The 16,774-nt window shown below is 41.3% G+C and overlaps 1 protein-coding gene across 3 annotated transcripts in view; it reads right to left on the bottom strand.

Annotated features, from left to right (window-relative positions):
• Positions 1–16,774, bottom strand: part of LOC145350155 (sodium-driven chloride bicarbonate exchanger-like) — a 256,118-nt gene that overhangs the window by 20,695 nt on the left and 218,649 nt on the right. For all 3 annotated transcript variants that reach the window (XM_080199161.1, XM_080199162.1, XM_080199163.1), the window contains 5 exons: positions 13,236–13,397; positions 10,673–10,786; positions 7,257–7,418; positions 5,665–5,916; positions 2,668–2,736 (listed from right to left, as the gene is read on the bottom strand). In XM_080199161.1, the coding sequence (XP_080055287.1) occupies positions 2,668–2,736; positions 5,665–5,916; positions 7,257–7,418; positions 10,673–10,786; positions 13,236–13,397 (759 nt within the window). The remainder of the gene's footprint in view (positions 1–2,667; positions 2,737–5,664; positions 5,917–7,256; positions 7,419–10,672; positions 10,787–13,235; positions 13,398–16,774) is intronic.

Below are 16,774 nucleotides of genomic sequence, written 5' to 3'. Positions count from 1 at the left end.
TTCTGGGCAGACAGCAGCTCTTGGGTGACTCAAAGCATTAAATCCCCAGAAAAGGGGAAGGATCACTGTGAGGGAAGGGAAGGATAAGAGAAGTAAGAGGTCAATGGCCACACCATCAGTAGCTTACTCATCATATCAGAATAAGAGAATGCAGGTAAACTGGGAGGTCAGAAGGGGCATATTGTCGGAGCATATCACCATTCTCACTACTCATAGCAATACCAGATGACTAGCTCTGTCACAACCAGTACCATGATGCTGAGATCAATTTCCTCCATAAAACTCAGGAAATGCAACTTCCCTTATCCCCTACTAGTTGTTCCAATTTCATAGTTATGCTTCACAGAAAGCATAACAATAGATTCTTAAGGCGAATGCCTAAAACGGCACTTGATAATTTCAATCTGTTGTTCATTGCCATCTCTTGTAATAGCCTGGGCCTCCTTGTATCAAGTGGCCCACTGTGTCTATAGCAGTTTTACTGAGCCCAGCCATTATGCAGGTGATATCCTTGATCTGCATTCAACCACACTGATGAGGCCAGGCCTGATGGTTTATCACCTGCTTAAAGCACTTTGAAGACTTCCTGGGCTTCTGCCACTGACGTGCAGATAAGGTGACTGGCTGGACATTAATTGAATGAAAGTCTTTTCTTTTAATAACATTTAGGAGGTTGCAATATAGAGTTTTAAGTGCTACATTTAATCTGTTAATCATTGAAAAATATGATAGGGAGCAGCCCTGTGGAAGAGATCATCAGTGACCTTCTTGATGTAGTGGTGGGTAACTACCTACATTTGGAAAGGTTATCAGATATTGCCTCAAAAAATCCAAAGTCAAAGATATCCAAGGTGATCTTGACTGACACAATCAATATCCTTCTTTTGGTTAAGTGGGCAGCAGATTTTCAGCCAGCAGTTGACATATTTCCTCAATAATTTCTGATGCATGTGAGGTGGGTGAGTGGGTAGGTAGATGCACAAACTCTGAGACTTTGAAACCCAGAAAAGTCTAAACAAGAACTTATCTTGGCTTGCATATCCTTGTCAGTGGGTATGGGCATTTGCAGCAAAGCACCTTCTAAGATGTTTTGCGCTAGGAAATTCCAATCTGACCTCTTCTATATCTTCATTCTCCTCAACTTCATAGAATGGAGTTTTTGCCATTCAGAAATTCAATGCAAAACAGTACATTCAGTAAAACTAAATGAAATGAAGCAGCAAATGATATGACTCAGGTTCCAAAGCACCACACAGGTCAATTTTCAGGCAAAGTGATGCCAACTTCAGTGGCAGCATGTGCAATAGCCTTTTCAATGTATTATTTAGCACAGAGCTACCTTTCTGTATTCTTACTGTTACTTACATTGTGGTGCTAATTATTTGTGGATGGATATTGGGGGACATAGGCTACAGGTGCAAATTTTTTCCTATTAATCCCATTAAAGTTATGTGCACTGGGCTCCTAACAGGCCCCAAAGTCGACTGGTGTTTTTTTAGGTACAGTAAATAACTATAATAATTCGCTAATAAAATGGGAAGCATGTTTGAGACAAGTCTCCACAAGCCAATGCTACTCGTTTACCATGCCAAATTCTCTCCGAAAAAGAATTCCAGATCTTGTACTCTGTGGAAGACTTAATGGAATCATCAACAATGACCATGGGAGTTAGCTTTGATTCGTAAACAATTAGTCACAATGTGCATGTTTGTCTTGGTGCCAGAGATGTTCTCATTCCAAAAGCTATAGGCTGTATTTCATTCAGCTCAGTTGGCTCAGTCCATGTCTCGAGTATTTTCAATCAATTGTTCTGTGACAATTAACAGACACTACAAAACTATACATAGCTTAAATTGAAACTTGTGGCCTCACTCCAGGAACGCAAAAAAGTGTAATGCGACACAGAGAGAGAAACAGGAAAAAGCAGACTGTAATATTGGGGTTGCTCTTCTAACATTAGGATCAACAATCAGAACTGAGGAAACTTCAACCTACATCTATTCTGAGACCTGTTGGCAAGGCATTTGTTGGCCCATTCCCTCACTGCTCTCGAGAAGGTAAGCCACTTTCTTGTGGCGTAGCTTTCATTCACAGTGCTACTGGGAGTAAGTCCAAAGTTTTAGACCCAGGGCAGTGAAGGAATAATTCCAAGTCAGGAAGGGATCTAACTTGGAGACAAACTTGCAGATGATGTTGTTTCCACGTAGCTACTGACCTTGTCCTTCGAGGTGGTAGTGGTCACAGATTGGAAGATTCGATCAAAGGAGACTTGGCAAGTTTCTGCAGTGAATTCTGGAGATGGTATTTTCTTTGCTGCCACTGCAGGGAGCAAGTGTTTCAGATGATGGATGGGATGCCAATATAGTATGCTGCTTTATTCTGAATGGCGATGTGCTTCTTGAGCTGCACTGACCCAGGCAACTGGAGAATATTTAATCACACTCCTGACTTGTGACTTGCAAATAATGGATAGGTTTTGGGGAGTCAGCAAGTGAGTTACTTACAGAATTACCAGTCTATGACTCGGTCTTGCGCCCACAGTATTTGTAAGGTTTGTCCAGTGAGATTTCTAGTCAATGGTAAACCCCAGTATGTTCAGCTGCGTAGTTTAGATTTTTATCACCATTGGCATAATCTAACTTGGTAACCACAAAATGTATTCCTTACCTGAATTCCTCTTAGAGAAGATGCACCCATGTATAGGAACACGCCATATAACACTGGCATTGGAATAAACTAAAACAAAGAAAAAGGACAAATTTTTTCTTTGGTATAATTGCAGGATTTGTATCTATAATAACTGTATCTATATCTATTGGTATCTATAATAGTTAAAGCTTGGGCCTTCGCTGTTAAATGTTAATATATGTCATTCTTCTCCTCTCTCCCATATCTAATTCGTACAACCATTTCATCCACTGCTTTCCATCCAGCAGATCATGAGCTTTTTTATCATTGACAAAAAAATCTTCTATTAAAAATACAAACAGGTCATTTGTCCAAAAAAGTCAAAAAAATAATTTCAGTGGTAATGCTTTCCGGGTACAGAATTGGAAAGAAGTATTAGTTGTCCATTAATCAAATATATGTCTTCATTGCTTGAACACTATCTTAAGGCAAATAAGGATTTCCTCCTTGACTTTTATCACCATTTGCAACCAAATTATATTGAACGATTTGAATTGGTTCTAGGCCCTGAATTTGCACCTCTTTTCCTTTCCCAAGTGATGGACAGGCTGATAAAAACACTGAACTATTCTGAGCCAGGTCATTAGCATAAGCAGGTCCCACATATGGTGCGAGACTCATCTCCTGGCACAGGGTTGTACCAGGAGCCTAGGGCAAATTCACAAATGTAGCTGACTGCCTTCTTACTGCTGTTGAAGAATTGCAGCCAACATGACACCCAGGTGGCAATAAAAAATTGCCTACTTATCTGTTTGACCTTTTTCACCTTGCTACCTGGACCTCTCGGAGCATCCAGTTTGAGAGTGCTTCAGGTACAGGATTTGAAGTGGTTTTTGGAGCAAGCAAGGAGATAGATTAAAGGCCTGCCCTATCTGCTCTGTGCATTGGCTTTGTATATTAAAGAATGGAGCAAATGTTTTTAAAAAGTGCTCCAGGTACAAGATCCATCACTAGCTTCTTGGGGTGCCACTGGAATGGTTAACTCCAGGACTTAAGGACATTAAATCTAAGTTTGACAGCCATCACTATTTGTTTCATTAAATATTCACTGTGTTTCTTTATTGTAAAGATAAGCTTGTAATTGTAAATGTCATGAGATACCCCACAGTGCCACCTAGTGCACCGAAAACAACTGAACTGTATTGTACTTTATTTAATGTCAAATTGGAACTTAACACCATGTTTTTTTTTACCAATTTTACAAATAAAGTACATTTTTGGGGAAAAAGTATCAGAGCTGAACTTGCACCCACTGCAAAATAGTTGGGCCCTAAAATCCACCCATTATCCAACATCGTGTAAATTCCTTGAAGTGCTCTCCAGCACTGCTCAGCAGTGTCAGAGGGAAGTCACCACATTTCATTATCTGAGCAGGCACCAGAGCACATATACAGGGGTGTAATATCCCCAGAGAAGCCCAGTTGTCATATTTTATGTCAATGGAAAGAAGGATGCTAAAAAGAAAAGCCATCCAACTCATAAATTGTCACAAAGCCAGATAACCCCTGCGACTGGTACACAATATTTGAGTTGTGGGACAACTTAAAAATGCAAGTGCCAAAAAATAGTAGTACTAGAAACAATGAAAACAACAATTGTCCATTGAGTTAAAAGCTGAAACTCATGGTAATTCACAAAATGTATTATCAGGACGATTTCAAATTTCAGTGAACGCCTTTAATTATGGAGGCAAAGAAATTCATTGAACAGGTGTTTCATGGGAAAGGGCAGAAAATTGGACTGTTTTACTTGAAACAATAGGACATATGGGCATTAATTCTGGGAGCCAATGTCTTGTACCAAAAGTATACCTGAAAGACGTTTGACTTGATATTGGGTTGAGCCACATTTCAAGCTTCTTTGGTATCCTCCAAAAACTGGTATTGGGCCTTTACATAAGTAAATAAAGTGGCCTAGAACCTGCATTTCAAATCTGAAATAGCCCCTCAAAAGATTTATCTAACAAAAAAAGTGATACCAGCAGCAAAGACAATTGGTTTCCACTTCTAAAAATTTGTAGTTGGATCCATTTCACTTTTGACTGTATTCTTCAGTTTTTGTCACTGCTGACCTGTTAGGATGGTATCGTTATACTGGGATAGGTCCAAACCAGATTGTTGGAAGTCAACTTTTATCTTTACATTGGAGTTAGATCTTATATTAGCAAGTAATGCCACTGTACTTTCTCCCCTTTTTACCTTTGTACTTTGGAACCAGTCTCCAAATTCCACACTAGATTCTGCTTTCACGTGAAGCTTCCCAAACAGCATAAGTCCATGACTGTTTATATCACTAAAATATAAATTATCTTGGAAGCAAAATTGTAGACCCATCAAAAAAAGACAAAATTGTAGATGAACATTTTCAGTCTTCCCATCAGCCACTTACGTCAGATAGTCAGTTTGACAGAATAACGAGGAACCAAGGAAATTGTTGGAGAAATCTGGTTGGGTGTTGACTGCAAATATATGCAAACTGATGTCACAAGGTCAATGAGTGGTAACATGAAACTGGAGGACCCTACACGATAGTGGAAGGAGAGATCATTGCTGGAGACAGCCGAGTCATGAAGGAACAGGTAAAAATGGAATCAGAAAACTGCAAATGGGCAGGTGTGGAAGTGGATGGAGTGCTCAGTATCAGAAATGCGGCAGAGATGTTAGTACAATAACAAGAAATGGTTGCAGTAAAAAAAAGGCATCAGTGACATTGACCAGGTCAGCCTCAGAGCTGTTGATAACACACAAAGCAACCCACTCATCTTTACTAATTAAAGCTGACAGCTTAATATCCTAATAGAAAAATATAGTCAATAAATGTGATCATGATCATGCACGTTCATTTAAAATGTCTAATAGCCAATTGTCTAATGTTTATTGTCAATAGTCTAATAGCCAATTGTTGGATTATTTTGTTACAATTCAGATTTTGAATTGTATTGAAACGTGGATAAGAGTTGTTATACATTAACGTTACCTGTAGAATGGAGGTCATGAAGACAGATGAACCCATGAGAATAAATATCATAAGGCCAGTTACTCGTTGTTCACGGATACCCAAGAATTTTGGCTGTTCTCCGGGTGCTGAACATTCAGACTCCAATTTCAGGCTGTTAACATGCGATATGGAGAGTACTGTGGCAGCCACAAACCAGGGCAATCCCAAAATAGAGCAAACTCCAAGCATGATGGATACAATTATTAAATCCAAATGGTAACCACATCCTTTCTGTGAAACAAGTAAAATAATAATAAAAGTAATACAACTTGAATTTTTAAAAAGATAATCATCTATATGATAAATTAAACATCTTTGATAAGTCATTGATTGGGATTTGTCATTTCAGGATGAAATTAAGTAGATAGTGCATCTTACTCTAATTGTGAAAATATTCATAATTTTTTTTTACATGCCTGAATTGCTCAGCCAGAACAATGGTAGTGGCAAGATTCTCTTCCTTTAAATTTAAATTTCAACACCGGTCCAGCAACATAATTCTACAAATTATTTAACATTACTTTTGATCGGCTGAAATGACTATGGAGAAGAAATAAATCAATTGCTGAAATATTAACTGGTGACAGAAATCAGATATATTGACAGAAACAGAGAGCATAAGGAGAAAATAAAGGATGGCAATGATTTGAGTTGGAGGCTGAAGTGTGCCAATTAGCAAGATAGGCTTAAACTTTTGTTGTATTGATAAATGGATTGATAAATGAAAAAGAATCATAGAATCATAAAATACCTACAGTGCATAGGAGGCTATTCGGCCCATCGGGCATGCACCTACAACAATCCCACCCAGATGCTATCCCTATAACCCTATGTATTTACACAGCTAATTCCCCTGACAGTGAGGAGCAACTTAGCATGGCCATTCAACCTAATCCACAAGTCTTTTGGACTATGGGAGGAAATCAGAGCACCCGAAGGAAACCCACGAAACTCGAAGAATTCTTTCTTTTTACATCAGCCATACATACATCACACATAAACATCCCACAAGTTTTTCCATAATTACAGATTACAAAACCAGCCACAGAAAGGGCCATTATAACCATCCTCAACTGATTGAAATTAGCAAACCTGTGCAGAATTTGGTGTCCAAACAATAAGTGCTCAGTTATAAGTGAATGTATTCAGTACTAATTTATTGTCATTTAGAAACCATTAAAGCCAATGCGTTTAGCCTGGTAAAAAATGCTTAATGTTGCCCGTTGAAGGAATGAGTGGAAGGAGAAGGTCAAATAAAGTAATAACACAAGCGCAGCCAACTTAAATGGGGAAATGATCCAAATAAAGTAAAGACGAGGCAACGTGCTCATGATTCTGCCTGAAGGTTTGAATAAAATTTCAATTTCATAAGCACAGTGCACCAGTGTTGCAATAGATTAAAAAAACAACTTGGCTGTTTATCATCATTAAGGTAATGACACATTCCAAACTTAATTTACATAATCAAGAATGCACCATACAGAAGACTAACAAACTCAAAGCAGACAATGCATTTAAAAATAATACTGATTAAAATGTGTTGCTTATTTGAAGATCATGTCTACACCCACCTTCAATTTGTGTTCTTTCCTGTTTATAATAACCGCAGTGATTTGCTGGTCCATGAAGATCAGTATAGTACAAAGCAGGGCTGGGATAAAAGCTGCTATTATTGTCCACCATGGGTTTGGACCCAAAGGATTAATTAACCAACCACGGTCATCCCTAGTTGGCTACAACAAAAAAAAATCAAAAATCAAAATATTTGCAATGAAGCAGATCCCTGATACCACATTATGGTGTCTTTATTCCTTCTTCACTTTAAATTTCTTAGCTAAATAGAAACATAGAAAATCTACAGCACAATACAGGCCCTTCAGCCCACAAAGTTGTGCCGAACATGTCCCTATCTTAGGGATTACTAGGCTTACCTATAACCCTCTATCTTACTAAATTTAGATATTTAGATTATAAGTTTAAATATTTAGATTACTTGCCTAACGGTATGACAATGAGACAACTTTGTTGATCTTACGATTGAGATTGCTCCAAAGGCAACAAGTAAAAATTTTAATCTGTCAATTATTTTTAAATTACAGGAAGTATTCTCATGGCATCTGTTATAATTTTGTTAGAGCCCCAAATTATCTAGTTAATATTATAATTCCTAAAAGTAGAAGTTATATTCTAAAACATATGGATTATAAACTAGATTTTCACATCAGCTCCACACCAGCAGCACCCCCCCCCCCCACCCCCCACTCCCCACCCCACCACACAGAAGAAATGAATGTACATCACCTTCATGATACTTTTTGATTCATTCCAGTTAAAATATTACAATTTACAATGGGTGAAATCTTACCATACTTTTTTCAAACTATTGGTTCCGGGGAGAAAGCCGGTGTGAATCCCATTGGCACCAGCGAAGGGAAATCTCATCAAATTGAGTTTCTTTCAGGTTTTTTTTTATTTACGTTAATCATGCCATGCTCATGGTAGCTGAATCATTCACTCCAGGATAACTTCATCTCTGCAATCAATGGACTGCTCCGTACACAGGCACCCCCAGCAATTGTCCCAGGCCCACTCAAGGAGATGGTTGCCAGGGACCAGCACCAAGATTCTCCGAGGGAGTCCTGACCAAACTCCTGTATGCTGTGGAGCCGAGGCAGGATGTCCTGTACCTGCAGACATCCTTCCACCAAGATCACCATCCCCTGCTTGAGGGGCTGTGGCAGCCTTAGTAAGTGCCAGCTCGCTATGGAAGAGGACAGGGCAGCAGTGCTGCAAGAAGATGAATGACCATCTTTCCCCACAGCCAGATAAGTCTGCCTCCTCAAGTCTCCGGCTGCACCGCTCTCACCTCCACAAAGATCTCTCACCAAGCCACCTCACAGGTTCTCAAATATCTACATAGTTGTGAAGAGCACAGCAGACCACAATGATGCAGGTGAGCTCTCAGTCCATGTGGTAGCAGCTCTTGTATGATCTAGCAAAGGTGGTTCACCATCTCTCGGGATGGACACAATCTTCTCTGGCATTGCAGCTCTGACATCTGGAAGTAGGATGTTTGATAGCGAAAGACCCTTTGCCAGTAGTGTCTTCTATGAGGCTACACCATCTGCAGTTGTTCCTCCGGAAGAGTAGGTGGGCCCAGCCTCCCCCTCCCCTGCAGGACGTTGGTCCTGGCCATGTGCAACAGCAAGTTGATGTCGCTGCTGCTTGTCAATCATGATCATTAGAATCACCAACTGACCTCCTTACGTTACATACCTTAATAACTACCTTATTACATGCAATACACACAAGAATCATACCCCGCATTGTCCAATTCCATTTACAAGTCCAGAATCTCAGAAATAGTATACTGTGAATCCATATCCATGTTAAGATGTAAAATTTGGGCATAATCTTATAGGTTTGCCATGTTGGTCGATAGGCATGGTGAGCCAGTAAGATAGGGTAACAGACAAAAAAATTGGATTCGCACCCTGCTGTTCACCTCTCGTGACCTTACTATCACTGTTCTGCAGGCAATATCAGCTTCACGCCTAAGAAGGGCATTACTGTCCATTAGGGAAGAAAATCTGTCGTCCTTACCTGGTCTGGCCTACATGTGACTCTAGAGCCACAGCAATGTGATTGAGTGTCAACTGCCCTTGGGCAACCAGGGATGGGCAATAAATGCTGGTCAGCCAGTGACGCCCATGTCCCATGAATAAAAAAAAAGTCCTGGACGTTATCATCTGAGCTCACCCACCTTAACTCCTTCAATGATCGAAGTCCTCACTGGCGAGAATCACAATTCTCCCCACACTGGCATCTCCCACCAGGCACCCTGGCAGTTCTGGGGCGGGGCCTGAGAGTTTGGGGACTGAAGGGCTGGAGGCTGAGAAGGGGTAGAGCCTAGTGGGGTATAGGTAAGGGGGAGTTCTGTAGTGGGGTGGAGGGAAGGAGGGTAACTCAGCAGAGTGGGTGTTTGAACAGTGGGAGATGGGGCAAGGCAATATGTGGGGCAGCGATCGGGGGCTGGGAGGTCAATGTCCAGGGTGTAATTGGAATTGTGGGAGAATCAATGTCCATGGTGGGGAGGGGTGGAGTGACAGGAGATCTCCCAGTATACTGTGCCGACAGTATACATAATGGCACCCCAGGAGCTCAGCAGCTGGCTTCACTGGCACGCTGAAGTTCCCCCACTATACTGGCAGGATTTGCATGACTCCTATTTTCCACTGATTGCCATACGTTCGCATAACTTACCTCACTGAAAAAAAAGGCGAGAAAACCTACCATTTTCTCGCCCATTCGACACTTAGATTTTTTTGAGAAAATTCTGCCCATTATTTTTTAAAATCCTTTTGGGAGGTTTCTTCTTACAATAATTATAATCCAAAAATTCAGCCAACATGAGGATGAGTACCAAATTCTCCATTCTTGCCGGCAGGGGGTAGTAATGACCAAGATCAGATATTCCGCCCTTAAACCTTCAGGTCTTTCTCCAGTAGAACCAAGCTCAAAATTGCTTACTGCCTGGGGATAGATTTCCTTTAAGAATTATGGCCAACAAATAAATGAGTCTGAACTCAGACCTCCCATTGCGAAGCTGACTCTGATCCATTGCCAGACCCTGATACAACAAGAGACACATGCAATGCCAGGGAAGTTACAGAGTTGGGGGAAAAGTAGCCTTTAGTTGGGACCTTAGATGGTTTCAACACTCATGGAGCAATCTGCCAATTCCTGTGGCTACCGCCCCTGACAAAGCCACCTGAATGCACGACAGCAATATAAAACCATCCTAAAAGAGTTTCTTAGTATTTTCCTGCATCTCCACTTCCAAATGTGCACTATCAGACTGGGAAAAGTCAGCTCTTTGTGTCTCATGATCACTTAGGTGCTGCAACCTTCTCAGGTTCCATTTGTTAAAACCTGTTATAGAAAATGCCCTATTAAAGTAACTTGCGAAATGAGTTATACACGTTACCTTGAAAACACTGGGAACTTGGAGCTTTGGCGATGGGATACCAAGTCCATAATCAATTAAAACCATAGTTGCAATACTAAGAAAGACAGCAAAATCACTGACTGTTGATCGTACCTGTGATAAGAAAGTAAATCTTATTACTCATATTTTAAAAGGACTCAATGATTTACTGGCAATAGGAGTGAAATATTAGTCACAACAAATGCGTGGATATTGTAGATTAAGGTGTTTCATGTCTAGGCTAAAGTTAAAAATAAAAATAAAGGTTTAGGCACCTCACAAAGGCTTAGGAATGATGGCAGTACTGATTGAGGCTAGAAAACTGCACTGTCATGCAGGAATGAACAGCAAAAAATATAACTGCAGGTGGGAGAGGGGAGGTGGGGAGACGAAAGTGCAATTAGTCATTTAGATCATGGACCTGGACACTCTCTTTGAACCTCTTACAGTCTTATGGGCTGCATTGAATCAGATATGATCGTAATGCAAGGAAGAAGTCCTACAAAGCTAAGTGTAAAATTGTTTGTAAGCTCAGAGAGTAACAGTCATCCTCCAGTCTCCATAGAGAATAACGTGACATGCTTCTGCCATTATTTCCTTCCTTCTCACACCCAAAGATCTATATTATTGTAGGGTATTGGTGACTGTTTGATAGGTCTTAAGAAGTCCTCATAAACATACATGGGTTAACTTAATCCTCACTGTCTCCTGAAACTATTTACAACTATACAGTAAAGGGCACAAGCTAAGACTGACTCCATACTAACTGGCACACACAGTTCTATCGAATACGAGACTGGTGCTATTGGTCCCTGACTAGGTATGATAGACAGTCTGTGGGAAAGGAGCAGGGAGCGAGGAAGTGGTAGCCTGGCTACAATAACTAGTTTTTATTAAAATCTTTTGTAAGTTGGAGCCAAGGCATCTTCCATTCCTAAGCTTTCATTGGCCTTCCATTTTTGAAAGTCCACCAGCTATCTTTAATTGGATGGAGAACCTGCATCCAGGCCAATTAAGTGGGCACCTCCTAAAATTCTCAGTGCGTGAATGTTTCTCCCCCCCCCAGTGACAGTGAAAAATTGTCCCTTCATCTTTTTCCCACCCCTGGAAAAATCCAGCCCCTAATGTGCAAACCAATAATCTTTATCAAATACTACACATGCAGCCATGCCACTCAAAACACACTGCACTTCTTTTTTGCAAGCCAAAGTGATGCATAACCAGAGGCAGCAGAAACTAACCAACAGGAGATAGGCACATCTGCATATCCTTACCCCAATGGAGGAAATGATGATTGCCATCATTGGAGTAGCTATCACAGAGGTTACGGTCAGCAGTGGGGCTGAAACCATCACAGATGATGGCCACTCCTTATCTAATCTTCCTTTGCCTGCAGCCAAGGAACCAGGCAAGGGTAACATGTGTCAACTTAACGGGCGTAGGATCACACATGATTTATACTGCAGAGAATTCACATACGCTTTCATGGGGTGGCCAGCAGAAGGTGCCTGGTGGGTAGAAAGCTTGTGCTCACTATCACAGAAGATGCAAGAGATAGGCCACATTGATTTGCCTTAATGCTTTGCTCAGAGCTTATAGTCCATTTTTTCCAGAGTTGGAGTAGTGGCCAATTTCATTAGCACAATCATGGACCCAACCACAATACAGTATCCAATGGCCAATGTCCGAGCCTCCATTACAGCTTAAGAGAAGCCACTGAACAGAAATTGCAGCTTAAGGGGAATCATCCAACATCTGAATATTTCAATGGAAACTCAGACTGAAGATGGCAAGTTCAGCTCATTGCCATGCAAGCTCAGACTACTGTCTCATGGATGTAGACATAAATGTTCAAACAGACTTGTAGAGTCTCATAGCAGTCCAACAAATTGTCCTCAAACAGATGACTAGGTGTGCTGAGGTGCTGCCATGGTGCATGATAGTAGAACCACTGAGCACAAAAGGACTGTCCTCTCTCAGGATGTTAGCACATGTCCTCCCATCAATATCTCCCTGCCAATGTCCTTGTTAGCTGCCAGCCTGCCAGTCCATCCTGCCGTCTGTGCCAGGATGATGCAGTATGAAGCAGGCACATGCCATCGGCGCAATTTTGGAGGCAGAACTCATTCAAAAGCATTGAAAACCACACACTAATTACCAAATTTTATGACTACTATGTTCCAGCTCAGCAAATAGAACAGACCACAACTCATTCAAATGCCAAAAAGCAAAACGAAGCTTAAAATTAATTTTAAAGCACTGGTAATTATATCTCAAAATTGTACCATTTCGACACCTCAGTTTGCTTTCAAATACCTGTTATTCTTCTGAGTATGCACTAGATGGCAATGTTTTCTGCACTAACAAGCAGCAAATTGAAACAGACACAGTTCATGATAAACCGTAATATAAATAAGTCACGTTGAGCACTGTGAACTTTGTATATTTTATCACTGATGATAAAAACTTCTACTTCCTTAAGCACGAAAGAGTTGTCAAGTATTTTTCACAAAGGCCGTTTTCCTTCAGAACACTGTTGAGCTGTAATAATAAAAAAATTTACCTTTGTAGGAAAGTACCGGCTGGTTTTAAATTGCTTCAGGAAATGCGATAATGTACATGTGGAAAAGAACAATATAATTGACCAGAACAGAACATCTGGAACATACGGACCATGGCGTCCACAGGCTGTCCCAACAAAGTCTCCGTGAAATTGTATGCACTCCTAAAACACAAACATGTCCCGTCAGTAGCTCACACACTAAAGTGCAACAGAATTTTGTAAATTTGATCTTTGAGAGCTGATCATGTCGTTAAATGAACAGTTCCACAATAAATAGTTATGCCAGTAAATGACAGAATAAATTAAGCACTTTAATTCTTCTTGCAATGTTTGTATTGGAAAAATATTTTGTACTTCCACTTGATGCCTGACTGGTTAAGCTGTGTTTATTTCTATCTTTGAACCTGCATCTTCTAAAAGCTTGTTCTTACCTCTTCTGTTGCAAATGAAAGTTCATCTTTCATGAAACCCACCTTCAAATTTATTGACCTGATTTCCACAACATAACTGACTATCTAGCTCTGTGCAAGCTAACCTTGCAATAATTTCCCTTTTCCCAGTTAAAGGGGACTCTGACAGACATTAGGCCCCTACTTAACAGATGCAAGTGGCTTAACACCTGTATTAAGCAGACACTCAAAATGCCTAAAAATGGGCCTGACAAATTTAATTGGAGGCTGACTGCTTGCAGAGCATTCCACTCTGGGTTTAAAATGCAATCAGTTCTGTAGACCAGGTTTTCTCTTGATACGTGATGATGTGGTCACGTGCAGCATCATGGAGTTGGAGCTGGTCAGAATTCCCCACAACCCCAGGCAGAGTAGATGAGTTAATACAAGTTTGTGCAGTCAGTTGATAAATCTCCCATTTGTTGAAAGTCCCTTGTGCAGTTATTGATTTAAAGACCACCCAAATCTACAAGGTATCAGGACTGGCAGTATGACTACGAAACATAGACAATCGTGGGCCGAAGGGCCTGTTCTGCGCTGTTATGTTCTATGTTCTATATTTCTTTCCAATGAGAATGTGGCAGAAAATTGGGACAGATTGAAGCAGGAATTGATCATCTTCTGTGGTGCAGTACTGTCTAAAAGAACTAAAAAGGTACAAGCCTGAGCACAGCAATTGCAAAGTTTAGATTGTTTAAATTTGATTCAGAAGAACAAAGTAGATCCTGCAATTATCCTACAGAAATTCATTGAAATATGCTCCCCGCTTGAAAGGATAATTTTAGACCACCATTTTAATTTTATTCCATTCTACTAAACAGGAACCATTCAAATCAATCCAGTCCTTCACGCACACACTAAAGATCTTAGCAGCAAAATGTGCATTTGGAGTGTTTACCGAAGAATTTGTTAGCGATCAGTTGGTAGGAGGCACTGAGAATAATGTATTCCAAAAATAGTGACTGAAACAGAAGGACTTGACTTTCGAGTCTGCTTTAGAAATGTGCATTTTAAATGAGTAGTCCAAGAGGTCAGAGAATTCAGGCAGGAGACAGCATGGTTTAGGAGGGAAAGAGATGTATTCCCAGTACAGTGGGTGCTCTGCATCAACTGCAATAGCCTGTATACACAATTGATGAACAACCTGAAACACTGCATAAAGATTGCTAGGAGGAAACGGCAGCATTTTGGTGGGACATTGAAGTATTTTTAGTTCAGGGGCTGCCTTGCACCAACTGCAGTGGCCAGCACCCTCCAAACAGGGTACAATGTTTTGCCTTTGGAAAAAAGTGTCATCACTGTGGAAGTAGAATCACTTTGCCAAATGACAGCAGTCTTTCTCCCATGCCAGCAGTACCCAGGGACAGACATGTAACTAGGATTAGTATATTACAGTGCTATCTGAATGAAGTGCCCAAAGCACCATCAATGCAATCATCCGTGTTATGGTGTGAAAGTGTGCAATTGGCTACTCAGAGGAGAAATATTCACCACAAGACAGATAATCTCAACCAATACCAAGTTAAAAGTCAACATCGACATGGGTTGGAGTGCCATGTTCTATTCAGAAACAGACTGTGAGAAATAGACCTGGAGGCAACACTTGGATGCCAACCAGCAGTCAACCTCATGGCTTACAGTGGACAGACAATCACCACCACGGTCATGGCCACACTTCACTGCATACAGAGAAACTTCGACATCCACATAGTTGCCCAAAATATTGAACCGTTACTAGGGCTCAGGGACTGCATCTTGTTAGGGCTCATTCAACTTGGCCCAAAAATCCATACTGTGCAACTTCAAGCCCCGGAGGTGACAAGTTACAGTGACATTATTGACTGTCAGACAAGCTCCCAGTTATATACCATAGATGACTAGATTAGATGTCTCGGTCACACCAACAATGTGCACCAAGAAGGATATTGATTATGATGAAGCTGAAGGTCATCAATGAGCGACATCGAATGGCAGAAACGGGCGTAATTACCTCAGTGGAAGAGGCCACAGAATGGGTTTCAACAATGGTAGCACAGTAAAAAGATGGTACAGTCAGCATATGTAATCCAAAACACTACTCAGGCCACTTCACCCCATGAAGACTGTAGAACAGGTCATCTTAGGCATGTGGGGGTATGGAACGCGCTACCGAGTAGGGTGGTGGAGGCAGGAACGTTGGACTCGTTTAAGGTTCAGTTAGACAGGCACATGAGTGAAACGAGGATGGAGGGTTATAGTAGGGGCTATTAAATAAGGTCAGAACCTCGGGAGACACCGGAAAAGCAGACTTGTAAGTTAACGTTTTTGTCTTTTTATTCCGCAGGTGGAGGTCCACCTTGTTGTCAAACGAGGGGCATGCACACGGTGGGTCGTGCGTGGGCTGCTCTTGGAGGTTCCGGGAGTGGCCTAGTACTTCGTGTCGGTGTGTGTGCTTGATCCTGGACCGGTAGACAGGCGCCGCAACAGCTCGGTGACTAGCACTGCTGGCTGTGCAGATACATGGATTTGGGCCTGTGTCTGTGGGAGTTTGTGCATTCTCCCTGTGGTTGCGTGGGTTTCCTCCGGGCGCTCCGGTTTCCTCCCACACCCCAAAGATGTGCTCTTAGGCTGATTGGTTTACCAAATTGACACTATTCTCCCCTGAATCTGTGCTGGATATTCTAGAGGGTTTGAAAATAGATAAGTCCCCTGGTCCGGATGGGATTTACCCTAGGATTCTCTGGGAGGCAAGAGAGGTGATTGCAGAGCCTCTGGCTCTGATCTTCAGGTTGTCGTTGGTCTCTGGTACAGTACCGGAAGATTGGAGGATAGCGAATGTTGTCCCATTGTTTAAGAAGGGGAACAGAGACTTCCCCGGGAATTATAGACCGGTGAGTCTTACTTCTGTTGTGGGCAAGGTTTTAGTAAAAATTATTAGGGATAGGATTTATAGTTATTTGGAGAGTAATGAATTGATTGGAGATAGTCAGCATGGTTTTGTAGTGGGTAGGTCGTGCCTTACTAACCTTATTGAGTTTTTTGAGAAAGTGACCAAAGAGGTGGATGGGGGTAAGGCAGTTGACGTGATATATATGGATTTTAGTAAGGCGT

Source organism: Carcharhinus amblyrhynchos, chromosome 11, assembly GCF_965287045.1.
Source record: "Carcharhinus amblyrhynchos chromosome 11, sCarAmb.v2.hapA, whole genome shotgun sequence".
Classification (NCBI taxonomy): domain Eukaryota; kingdom Metazoa; phylum Chordata; class Chondrichthyes; order Carcharhiniformes; family Carcharhinidae; genus Carcharhinus; species Carcharhinus amblyrhynchos.
The sequence above is the reverse complement of the archived record's forward strand: the minus strand, read 5'-3'. Positions and strand labels throughout refer to the sequence as shown.